At 37.6% G+C, this 13,160-nt stretch overlaps 1 protein-coding gene and 1 long non-coding RNA gene across 4 annotated transcripts; both read left to right on the forward strand.

Moving 5' to 3' along the window:
- On the forward strand, positions 3,362 to 10,745 carry LOC109226466 (putative late blight resistance protein homolog R1A-10). Of its 2 annotated transcripts, XM_019391223.1 has the most exons (3): positions 3,363 to 5,231; positions 5,999 to 8,741; positions 10,044 to 10,745. In XM_019391223.1, exons 2-3 carry the CDS (start codon positions 6,029 to 6,031, stop codon positions 10,109 to 10,111), a joined length of 2,781 nt encoding a protein of 926 aa, XP_019246768.1. In that variant the 5' UTR covers positions 3,363 to 5,231; positions 5,999 to 6,028; the 3' UTR covers positions 10,112 to 10,745. The 2 variants fall into 2 exon arrangements, with proteins under 2 accessions (XP_019246767.1, XP_019246768.1); XM_019391222.1 differs by having other exon boundaries at positions 3,362 to 8,741.
- Positions 11,271 to 12,867, forward strand: LOC109226467. Of its 2 annotated transcripts, none has more exons than XR_002068060.1 (3): positions 11,271 to 11,354; positions 12,487 to 12,565; positions 12,658 to 12,867. It is a non-coding gene; the product is annotated as an uncharacterized LOC109226467 (long non-coding RNA). The 2 variants fall into 2 exon arrangements; XR_002068061.1 differs by lacking the exon at positions 11,271 to 11,354 and adding an exon at positions 12,076 to 12,322.

Here is a 13,160-nt window from a genome sequence, read left to right on the forward strand (position 1 = left end):
TCAACTACCTGAACCACATACTTGGAAGCAATACATTCTCTAATGTGTCGAATGAATAAGAATGTATGGCTAGCTCGTTGTTCATTATTAGCACTAGTATGTCTCTGTTCTATTTTGTTCATGGTTGAACAACAACTATTCAAATCTTGTGCAACTACAAAATGAATAGAATACCCAAGAGTATTATAGAAGATATGTGGGGAACCAATCATTTGGTTTGAGGTGGCCACCGGATCTGTAATGCGGGAAGATGAACTCAAAGGTTCAGTTGTTACCCATGTCAAGGCATTTGTTAGTGAGTGTAGGCCAAACCAAGAAAGTTCTGATCCTTCCACTTGTGAATCAGCATTGTCACATTTCTTCAGCGATATATCACTTATCTCGAAGCCAATAATTATATTTCTAATTATTTCACTATAATAAGAATTCACACACCATTGTCGTCCGGGATCCCATACTTTAGTTATAGAGTAAGAATATGCGTATGAGCAAAACTTGCCAGTAGATTCCAGCAGTAGCAATAACTTACACTTCGGAGTCCAGAAATTCTCCATATGCGTTGTGGAAACCAGTGCACCGCCAGTCCATGGATCGCAGTCCCCCAATATGAAAGTTCTAGCAACTTTCTCAATTATAGGTGCTACAGACTCTCGGCCACCACAAGGAAATGGATAAGCAAGTCTAACAGATTTCGCACCGGAAGATGAGACTACCAATTCACTGCTATCAAGAGAAAGCAAACATGATTCCATGATAACATCACCAAACATAGAAAGTTTTTCGTCCATCAAAATTGTCTCTTTACGCTCAATATCTGAGACCTCATTAGCCATCATGAACTTCTTATCAAAAAAATTCCACAGATATAGACTCCTGGGAATGTGAAGCAATATGACATTTTCAAATGGATGTGTGACTTGAGAAGGGCTCGCAATCACTTTCGGCACTACATCCTCTCCGCTAGTAAAAGGTACCAAAAAATTGGTTGCCGCATCAGTTGGAGAGATATAGTTCTTGTCAATGGTTCGTTTGGGGTTTCCATCAAGCACCTTGTCTACCTCTGAGTGGCCATCTTCCAAGTCAGATACAATAGCTAGTACCGTGGAGCCGCAATTATGTGGCATTTCGTTGAACACATGGTCTTCATCTAAAAATTCTTCTTTCCTAGTCACCAGTACATTACTTGCTTGTAGCTCAAGTAATATTTCCATGTTTTTAAAAGGCTCAACATCAACATGACTACCAGTAGCGATATTGTACGTGGAAGCGACATCAATATGCTTTTCTGGTAACTCGCTAGTTTAAACAACTGCTTCATTATCTCGAATGGTGCCCGACATTTCCTCAAACACCTCGTATGCCAGGTTCAAGTTGTTCCTGTCCGAGTGTTTCTTCCAATGCTGAGGTGAGGATGAGGTGTTAATCTTGCACCACGATGGAATAGCCGCAACTCGTGCTAGTAAATCAGCCATTGGCTTTCGCTGTTGGTGAATAGCTAAGCACCCGCCAAGTTCTTCTCTAGTTCGGGTGCGAAAATGCAGCTTCAGTTTCTCCTTAAAATGATTCCAATCAAAAAATTGCTTATTTCGAAATAGCCAATCAAACCAAGCAAGAGCTGCACCATCAAGGTAGTGGTAAGGAAGAGGCAACCAGTCCTTCTCGGAGAAGCCAAGGTAGGTGAAGTACAACTCAGCCTGAACAATCCAACCCTCTGGGTTTCCACCACTAATTCGATCTAATACCACCATTGCTGTTGGACTACGAACGATGAAAGCACCAATGTAACAAACCGAATAGCAACCAAACCAACTAGCTATATTGATTCACTGAACGGACTTACAAATACTGGAAATTGCAATGAAGCAGTAAAGGATAATTGAGAGATAACATAGAGGGATGAGAGGGCAGAAATACACCATAAAAGAAAGGAGATGAGAAGCTTAGATGTAGAGCAAGGAGATGAGAGGAACAAACATATTCTTCTTCAACAATAGGCATAATCCCCAAAATCACTGACCACTATTCTATTTAATAGAAATGTTCTTGGGCTCATTACTCAACCTGGATCCCAAATCAGCCTAGCCATATTACTTGTTCTCGGCCCAATAGCTCTTCTCAGCCTAATAGTTATTTGTGTGTTAATATCCTTGCTGGGCTGGGGTTGATTCATAACACAATGGCTCTTCACTAACCAAGGTTATTAATTAGTTCAAACTCTAATAGAACTTGATGGTGCGGTTTTTCGGTTTCTTTTGTACACCCCTAATGGAGATTATATTGATATTCTCCGCTCTTAATATCATAAATGAAGGGCGTCTTGGAACAATAGTAAAGTTATTTTTGTGTGACTTATAGGTTATGAATTTGAGTTGTGGAAGCAGTTATTAATACTTGCATTAGGGTATGTTATCTCTCCTTAGGATGTGGCCGTTTTCCGAACACTACGTGCAAGGGCGAATTTATAGATTAGGCACGTGAATCCATGGTCTCTTCACAAAATTAAATATTTTATGTATATTTTCTAAATTTCGTATATAGTAACTGTTGGCACCCATATTCCAAGAAAGTTGAATGATATACTTGGTTGAAGGTATAATGTGTTTCGCAAGTTGAACCACTCTTTGTCATAAACGTACTTCCCTATATTCGGCGCTTATTTCTTTTTAACAAGGGAATTCGTTGTCTTTATCCTTCTGATGTGCACATGATAATCACAGCTCCTATGTTATAGCCCACAAAATTATATAGGAGGATAAACGCACTAGGCAACTACGTGTAACGAGATCAATCGAGGAGGTATGCAAGTGGCTTTCGGATCTCCCATTTGAAAAATCTCTTACTCAACCAATTCAGCCACCTCGAGGAGTTCCTAATTCTTATTGAAGTTCCCATTTTTAAGAAGGCAACTCCTCTCTTTCTTCATTTAAAATTTACGCTTTTGCTTTTCACCCGATACGCAATACTTCCATTAGAGCTCCAATTAATATAAATTCACGTTAAAAAAGAAAGTATTCCCTAATGGGATCCAAAACATATAATTAAGGATGAAAGAATTTTGGGGTATTATTACTTTTAGCCCGCACAAAAAATTATTTATATTTGGTAGCCGAAAAAGTGTATAAAACTTGTATAATTTTTGTATATAACGATAATGTGTATATATATACAAAATTATATACTTTTGTAAGGCTATTATTTTTAAAACAGTTATAGTGTCATTTTTCCAAGAATTTTATCTATCTTCCTATGATCTTTAAGGTTGTAATAAAGTAAGGATTGGGTGATTATCCGTACAATTTCTACGTCGGCACGTGGTAAATGACAAACAAAGAAAAAAATAAAATAAAAAGAAATAGAAAAATCTACAATCTTCAGCTGCCGGACAAAACTCTTAACAACGCCGAGAGAGCAACACATGTACCAAATCCCCAGACCTCCACCGCCATCTGCTGACGTGGACGGTGGTCCCGCCGGCGAACAACTCCCCCTTGCACTGCCGCCTCCGGCAATGGCTCTCGCTCTCCACAATCGGCGATCAATTCCCATAGTATTCGACGGTAAATGTTTTGATTGTTACACAACCAGAAGCTATTGGTTCAAGTAGGAGAGTCTTATCCTGCCCGCATGTCTTAATCCATCAAAGCTATTTGAAGCTTTTGAGGAGCATTTGAGCAGTGGCATTGTAAAGCCTTCATCTGGGTTGGGTTTAAATGTTGAGGGCGAAGATGGATTTGTTCATGTTTTACCGAAAAATGAGGTCTTTGATGCCGGAAGCTGCCGACTTATCACCGGAAAATGGAGGAAAGGGGAAGACAATACTTGAGATTGGAAGGGTAATGGAAATCGTATGCCTGAGTGGTAAGGTTGCTGTGGTGGCTGAAATGGGGCGGGTCTAGTGCTTCAGCATCGGGTTTATAGATTTTTACGGGACAATCCATGAATATTTACAAATATTAGATCGAACCCATAATTTTAAAGCAAATGAGTTCAAGCCTAAGGTCAAACTCATCAATTAGTGGCAGGTACTATTTAGCTAATGTGGAGTAGAGCCTTGCTTAACCGATAAAGTTGTCGCCATGTAATCAGGAGGTCACGAACCGTAAAAATAGTTTCTTACAAAAATACAGGTAAGATTGCGTACAATATAGCCTTGAGGTCTGGCCTTTCCTCGGACCCATGCAAAGCGGGAGTTTAGTGCACCGTGCTGCCCTACCATATAATTAATGTGAATTCAGAGGTTTTGACTAACCAGCTGTGTATTAATTAAGCCAGTGGTTGCTACGTAACATGGTTTCACTTTCTCATTTTATATTGTACACTCCTCAAATAAAATAGATTAACGTTCTTCCCCATATGGAACCCATTTATGTGAAGTCAAGTCTTTATTTATATGTATGTTTTCTTCTTTTCCTTCTCAAATATTTTGGTTATAAGAGAAGACATTTCTTGGCTAATACAGTTTGCCCTATTAGCCACTTAAAAGGTAACCAACATGGTTTATAATATATCCAGAATCATCCACTCTGCTCTAGTCTTCAATGCACCGTCAAAACGAGCCGAACGGCTTGTGCTCCATTAGCACACAAACACTCTAAGAAGTAACCCCACCTTTAAACAACCAAGTAAATCCCTTCTCCCTGCACACTACATTCACCACGAATAACAAATCCAAATCTTTCCAAGATTTTCATATGCCCATAAAGTATAGTAGGCAATTTCCTTGCTCAAGTCATCCTCGAAATCACCCTCTTCAAGTCATAAGTGATCCACATGTATACCTCAGTCCAAAACTAATATAACACATGACCATGCATTCTGACCATGCCACATGACCATGTGGCATAGTATTATATTTCCTTAATTAAAGTTGTCATCCTATTCTGTGAAGTCAAGTCTTTCTTTCTCTGTATAAAATTTAGTTGGTAAGATGATTGCAGATACCATTTCAACCACTCTGAGTTATGCCATCTTTCTTTGTCTTCTCACAATTTTTCTATGATTTATTAATCTCGAATCCGCATTAAAACCAGCTAATGTGAAGGTGCTACATGACATAACCAACATGGTTTATAATATATTAACAACTCTGTAGAATAATACTATTTTCCCCTAGTTGAAGTTGTCATCCCATCCCATCCCATCCATCCCAATAAGTCAACTCTTTCATTCTTTAAATACAAATACAATTTACTTGGTAACTTGCCTCCACATTCCATTGCAGCCCTTCAGAGGTAAGCCATTTTTCGTTGTCTTCTCAGATCTTTTTTCTTGGTTTACTATGCTATATCTTTTGTGCTTGCTGGTAGGAGAAGAGGTAGAGGGCGACCTACGAAGTATTGGGGAGAGGTGATCAGGCAGGATATGTGTGTTTTCTGTACCGTTTCTGGTTTGTTAGGGCTAGCCGGCTAGTACCTGTTCGTAGTTTCTTAGAAGGCTAGTGTTAGGGTGATTTTTAGTGTTATCTTTCGCTTAGTTTTTTCTAATACCTTGTTGTTGTTACTGCTTGGCTATTGCTATTGCTGTTGCTATTGCTTTCTTCCACCTGTTTTCCTGGTTTATACATTATTGGTTGCATTTTCTTGGCTTGTTGTTGATATTTATCTATTTCTATTCTTCGTCTTGAACCGATGGTCTTTCGCAAACAGTCTCTCTACCCCGATGGTAGGAGTAAGGTCTGGGTACACATTACATTCCCCATACCCCACTTGTGAGATTCTACTGGGTGGTTGTTGTTTTAACCAAATTACACGGATTAGAGATTAAAGATTATACGGAAGTGTAAAACCGTGTGTTTTGATGACCTGGACATGGAATTGAAGCAATGCCTATAAAAGATACCAAAAACATTCAATTTTTTGGTAGGATCAATGCACAGAAGCGATTGAGAGCTAAAGATAGCGAAGACTGGCATTATATCTGTTCTTCTTCATGTTTTTGCCTCCCTTTTGCTTTACTGATCATGTTATTTATAGCACCGTTGACCTCTTGCAACTTGCAGCTTTCAGGTCATAATTGGAATACAATAGATATGGCTTATGCTAGTGTTGCTTCTCTTATGAGTACGATGGAATCGGTCTTGACATCCAAGTCACCAGTGCAATCTCTAATTTTTGACCACCAAGAAGAACTTCTTGCTCTTCGTGAAAAAGTTAGTTCCCTGGAAGTATTTCTCAAGAACTTTGAGAAAAGCAACAAGTCTGAGGAAATGACAGATTTTGCAACACAGATAAAAGATGTTGCAAATGCTGTTGAACGCACAATTCAACTGAGACTAACTGAGTCTTTAACAGCAAATGATGGAATGCAGACTGAAAAGGCACACGAGAGGCTTTGTGATAGCCTAAAACAAGTAGCAGAGGAGATTGATCGTGTGCTGAAAGAGTCACCAAAGATTCAAGATAAAGGAAAACAGGCATTAAAGGAATCTTTGGTTCAAGATTCAAGTTCAAAAAAAAATACAGCGGATATGGAGAACAATATGGTGGGCCGTGATGAGCAAAGGAAAAGGATGCTGGCAGAACTGGCTCAATATGGTGGCTCGTCTGGTGAACTCAAAGTCATCCCAATCATCGGGATGGGGGGCATTGGTAAAACAACTTTAGCAAAAGAAGTTTACAATGATGCATCCATTCGACGTCATTTTGATGTTCGTTGCTGGGCTACTGTATCCAGCCAATACAATTTAAAGGAAATCTTGTTAAGTCTTCTGCGTTGTACTAAGGGTATCACATTTTATATGGAAGATGAGGCAGATCTAGCAGACATGCTACAAAAAAGTTTAAAGAGTAGAAGATACTTAATTGTATTGGATGACGTGTGGAGCAGTAAAGCATGGGATGACGTGAGACAATGCTTTCCAGTTCAAAACAATGGGAGTCGAATATTGTTGACTACCCGTAACAATGAAGTAGCTTGTTCTGCTGGTACAAAGGATCTTTCTTTGCCGATGGGTCTCATGAGTCCAGTTGAGAGTTGGAACCTTTTCAAAAGTGCGGCTTTTCCAAATGAATCATTACCATCTGACTTCGAGACTATAGGGAAGCAAATTGTAGACAAATGTCACGGGTTACCTCTAACTATTGTCGTGGTTGCTGGGCTTCTCAAATTTAAAAGGACAATAGAAGATTGGGAAAATGTTGCTAAAGATGTCAAGTCAATCACAAATGATCCTGATAAACAATGTTTACATGTGCTTGGATTGAGTTACAATCACTTGACCAGTGACCTAAAAGCATGCCTTCTCTATTTTGGAATCTTCCCAGAAGATAGTGCGATTCCAGTGAAGAAATTGGTGAGATTGTGGACGGCCGAGGGGTTTCTGAAGTTGGAAAAAGACTTGCAAGGAGAAGCTGAGAAGTGTTTACAAGATCTCATAGACAGATGTCTAGTTCTTGTCTGCAAGAAAAGTCTGGATGAAACAAACATTAAATCATGTAAGGTTCATGATCTAATATATGATCTGTGCTTGAGAGAATTAGCTCAAACCCAGGACATTTTTGCCATGAATGACATTTCAACTGATAAGCTGTGCTTGGCTGAAGCTCAAAGCTCAAATCTTGTTCGTCCAGAATGTCGTCATCTTAGCATGCATGAAATACGGCCCTTTCAGCGACAGACCGGTATTCACTTTGGTTCTTATAGGGCCCTTCTTACCCCTAGACATCATCATTTGATAAGGGGGCAGACAGCTGATGACAACAACAATCTCTTGAACCGAACCCACTCTATTTTCTCTTTATATCGTCATCCTTCAACTTTTACTCTCGAATCAGAGGTTATTCATTTCAGTTTGCTTAGAATCTTGGACTTGAATCCCATACGGTTTGATAGTTTCCCTCCACAGTTACTGTGCCTCATTTGGTTGAGGTACCTAGCGATGTCTGGGGATTTCCACTTACCTCCAGAAATTTGCAGGTTATGGAATCTGCAGACATTCATTGTCCATGGGTATCGTTCGGCATCTACAAGTTTTCCAGAGCAAATCTGGGAATTAATGCAATTAAGGCATCTCGAAATCGAAAGATTTTATTTGCCAAACCCCCCAAGTTTATCTGTTGACAAAGAGAGGTCCTTGGGTTTTTCAGACATGCAAAGTATTTCCGGCTTGTCTCCAACTAGCTGCACAATGGAGGTGATTTCAGGGATTCGGAATGTTAAAAAGTTAAGAATCTATGGAGTTAAAAATGAGTATGAAAGATTTCAAGAATCTAGACTTTACGAAAATCTTGTACATCTACATCAACTTGAAACATTGAGTTTGAAATTTATTTATCTGGGGTGGTCAGACATTTCGCCAGCCACTATTCCAAGTGCAAAAGCTTTTCCAGCGACACTCAAGAAGTTAAAGTTGCATGGAACTCGTCTAAGGTGGGAGGACTTGAATATCATAGGTGAGTTGCCTAACCTTGAGGTGCTGAAGCTGATATATTATGCTTGTTATGGCAAAGAATGGTATCCAGTTGCCGGGGGATTTACTCAGTTGAAGCTTTTGCAAATTGCCCATAGTGATCTGAGGTACTTGAAAGCCACAGATGACAATTTTCCTGTCCTTGAGCGCCTCGTGATTACAGATTGCTCGTACTTGGTAGAGATACCCATTGAGTTTGCAGATATTGACTCACTACAACTAATTGAGTTAAATGACTGTTTTCCTGGACTCAAGGCTTCTGCTGCACGAATTCAACAAGAACAAGAAGACCTCGGAAACAAACCTGTGGATGTTCGTATCTATAATTCTCCAGGTGAGTACCACATTATATTCCAGAATGAACTTCCCATAAATATATAAGACACTTTAGCATACTTTTATTAATGTTAGGCTAATTTTACATTTCCACAAGGTTATACTCATTAAGTTCTTTTGCTTGCTTCTTTTTGTTTTTGTTTTTTTAATTTTTAGTAACTTTTATATTCATGATTAATACACTTAATTTAAAAAAATCACATAACATTTGGATGGCAGCTTTGTTTTGATAATTTAACGAGTAAAATAGTTGAAGTGGTCTTGAATGTCCTTATTTTGAGTAGTCGTAGATGATGTGTTTGCCTTTTGAAGCGTCAGGGCCTCCCGTTCGCAAGGATTTATAATGTGTGAACTGTTTAAACTTATTGTCTATCGGAAACAACCTCTCTACCTTGCCAGGTACGGGTAAGATGTGCGTACCCCACTTGGGGGATTATACTGGGTATGTTGTTGTTGTTGAACTGTTTAAACTTATTGGTGCGAGTATGTGATTCTTACTGAAAGGCTTGTAGTTTAGTCAAATAATTCGTATACATATAAATTTGTTTTTCTGATTCACTGTTAATATTGATCCTATCTCACCAATCTCCGCTTATGGCTGGTTTAGATGGTTGTGGCTTCTCAAACTTATAATTGAACCTTCACGTTTCTTTCCTACAACTATAACTGAATTTACTTCAGTAGAATATTAGCCAAGGTTTTTAATAAGATTCCTATAGAGGTTGCAGAAATTGACTCGCTACAGCTAATTGACTTAAAGAAATGTAACCGTTTATCTCATGGCTTGGCTTCTGCTGAGAACAAACAACAACAAACCCATGTACATTCCTGCAAATGGGGTCTGGGGAGGGTAGTGTCTGCGCAGACCTTACCCCTATCTAGTGAACGTAGAGAGGCTGGCTTCTGCTGAGAGAATTCAAGAAAAGCAAGAATACCTTGGAAATATATAAACTAATGGATGTTCTTTTGTACAATAATCCAGATGAGTACAATATTATATTCTGGAATGAACTTCCAATAATTGCTTTTGAAGCTTAAAGTGTGTGTATCTTTTATTCATTCCAGATAATTATTTTTATTACAAAAATTAACTTTGAAAAAAAAAATACGAAGAAAAATACAAAATAAAATGGTGTTAGATGACGTTATTTTGTGTAGTTGTAGATGAATATTTTCCTTAGATTTGGTGCCTTCCATGCATAAGTTTGTAATAGTGCAACCGTAGTTATGTTCATAATTATTGTTTTGGCTTGTATGAAGAAATGACCGCGGGATATCTTACTTCTTTGACTTCATTCAGATTCGGATTCAGACGATGATGATGGAAATGATTATGTTTCTCTGATGCTGGCGGCATGTGAAGAATAAGCATCAAAGAGCTCTACATGGACTCGAGATAAGAAGACAGAAATCACCATACGAGTAAGAATGAATAAGTGTCACCTATCCCCTTGAGGGTAGCCCGATGCACTAAGCTCCCGCTATGCACGTAGTCCGAGGAAGGAGCGGACTACAAAAGTTCATTGTACGCTGCTTTACTCTGCAATTCTCTAAGAGGCTGTTTTCACGACTCGAATCCGTGACCTCCTTGGTCACATATCAGCAACTTTACCAGTTACCCCTAGACTACCCTCCACCTATCCGCTAGAGGGAACGCAAGATATAGAGAAAGATGTCCTGACATCCTACGTCAAAAGCAAGGAAAAAGAAACACACAATTCTACAACGATCAGTGTTGACTGATAGAATTTTTCAGATTTATCGTGGATAGTGCTACCTTAGTTATGTTCATAATTTTTGGTGTAAAAAGAACAGATATCCCTTCTTACTTTGAATTAGGGAGATAAGATTAATGTCTCCTTGGTTTCTTCTTCATCTTGTATCTTTATTTTTATTTGTTTTCAGTGAATTAGAAAATGCATAAGATGTTGACAGTAACATGTAATGAGAAAAGGGATACTATATATTAACAATTTGAGACTGTTAAAGATTGCTGATGCTAGTTCATCGTTATATTTTTCTTATGTGAAATTATATAAATCAACAATTTGTTACGTTCTTCTTTTCTAACAGTAATGTGAAATTATATAAATCAACATTTGCGACTCACTTCTTGAATCAGAATAAATCCTATTTGAGATGTGTAACATAAGCATTTAAATACACTAGGTCGTATTTGCCATTGACTAGAGATATTCCTGACACTAGCGAAGAAGTTCAAGAACAGGACTGAACTAGTCCAGTCTTTTACCAATAATGGGGCTAGATTTGAATAATACCACATTTTGATTTGTTAAATGATTCTATAATTCTATTAGCTGAAATTTTCTACTATATAGAAAAGAGAAGTTGGTCGACCAAGGACAAAATGGTTATTTTTCCATGCCATTTTTTTTTTTGCTATTTCTATTTCTATTGGTTGATCAAGGGCAAATATGTCATTTATTTTCCTCAATTAATCTTTTTCGGTACAATACCCACATAATTCTAGAAGAATTTCTATGATGACTGACCCTCGGTTGTTTCATTTGCTTTCAGAATTTATACTCTCACCTTCAGGGACTAATCTTTGACTTCTCATCCTCATCTCAGTGGGATCTTTCAATTTCAGGTAGATTTTTCTCAATTTTTGCTTTAATCAGCCAATTCTTTTCAAATTTCTCAATTTCATGGCGGAAATCCATGCTTGTTTTTTTTCTATGTTCTTGTTGATCCATTCATCTCCTTCATTTTGTTTCTCTTTCATCTTTAAAATATTCCTTTTTCATGATCTCTTTGTTTTTCTTCAGATTTTCAATTTCAGTTTTTAAATCTTCTCAGCAAGGTCGTTCTAATTTCATGTATGATTTCTCTCAATTTTTGACCCAGTTTCTTCCAATTTATCTTCAGCCTTCCTAATTTAATTGCTGGAATTCGTGGTTGATGTCTTTATTAGAGAAAGGGGTAGAGTTTCGGAAGATTTGCAATGTGTAAAATGAAGTTGGAGATCGGGGTAGATAACAATGAACAAACAAATTATAGTAATAATTTAATTTGCTTTTGATTTCTTTTTGAATATTGAAAAATGTCCCTTCAAATTCTGTTATACCAATATAAATACTTTATTTTTTTCGTTTCGATTGATTAAAAGGTAACTTTATGTTTTCATTTCCCGCCAATTCTTCCATTCACTCTACTATGTTATTATCTTTCATAGAATATAAGCTTTATAATAGCTACGATTGATGAAAATTTTATAATTATATAGGAGCATGTTTTTGAAATATTCTGCTTCTTATTGTCACATTATATCTTTTTGAATGAGTGCATTTTAATTGGTGTTACTCCAGTATTCTTGGACCAAAGATTAATCATCTAGGTAGAGAGAATTCATTGTTGTTTCATCTCCTTTTTCTTATACGATAAGAAAGAAATTTGGGTTTGCAATGGATCTCCATGCTCAACAACATGCACCAACCTTGGGATGTTTTACTTCCAATCTTATAGAGTTTCTGATGGAGCTTGCTCTAAGTCTCGGTTGACAACTCCGATTGTATGCATTCACACAGTCAATTGATAATGAAGTATTTGTAGTTACATGTAAGTTTGAATTTTACCTCTGCTCAATTGATGTTTTCTTTAAGACACATAACTGAGGAAGTTTCTGTTGAAGACTTTTTGCATTAGTTAATCAGTTTAGCTTTTCAACAGACAATTGTCTATAATTGTGAATTTCTGGGAGCTGAGTGAATCATATATTACAGTTTCTAGGTTGGTGATCTCTTCTGATATGATAAACTTATGATATGGGTGACAAAGTTTTTCACCTTTCCTCTAGCCCTGGTAAGCTAAACATTTATGATATATTATTGTGAACTGATATTATCATGAAGATTTACCAAGAGCATTAAATTAAATCTCTTCTTACTTTTCAGGAAAGAACGTACGTATAAGAGTGAGATTTCAAGAATGGCTATCATTTCCTTGGAGTTGATTTATAAGGCATGTATCGAGTTTTCACGACCAATATGAATTACTTTTTTACTTTTATTATTTTGAGTTGTTGAGAATTTACTTTTACGCAAAAACTTATAGAAAAAAAGAATCAATCTGATAATCCTTTGTGACTTCTACATGTTATTTTCTTAGGCTAACAATTCCTTTAAATTTAAATGGATTGTAGAAAAGCAGTGCAATATTCCTTCTTATTACTAATGGACACCTTTGTATATGGTAAAATCGGGTGCCCCCGATTTTGTGGGCTCGAAGGCTCTTATCGAGGAACAGAAGGCTCGCGTCGAGGAATAGACTCATTATGGACCGAGTTCCAGCCTGATGACAGAATACGAGGCTCGAAGAACTAAGTGTTCGAGGAACGTCGGAGCCTAATATGACCAACCTCGAGATAATGCCGTTGTGGATTCGTAACAGAATGAGT

Source organism: Nicotiana attenuata, chromosome 6, assembly GCF_001879085.1.
Source record: "Nicotiana attenuata strain UT chromosome 6, NIATTr2, whole genome shotgun sequence".
In the NCBI taxonomy this organism is placed as follows: domain Eukaryota; kingdom Viridiplantae; phylum Streptophyta; class Magnoliopsida; order Solanales; family Solanaceae; genus Nicotiana; species Nicotiana attenuata.

Coding starts and splice junctions, on each gene's coding strand:
- LOC109226466 (XM_019391222.1), top strand. CDS start 5,822: ATGCCTATAAAAGATACCAAAAACATTCAATTTTTTGGTAGGATCAAT. Junction 8,742..10,043: donor TCGTATCTATAATTCTCCAG/GTGAGTACCACA, acceptor GACTTCATTCAG/ATTCGGATTCAGACGATGAT.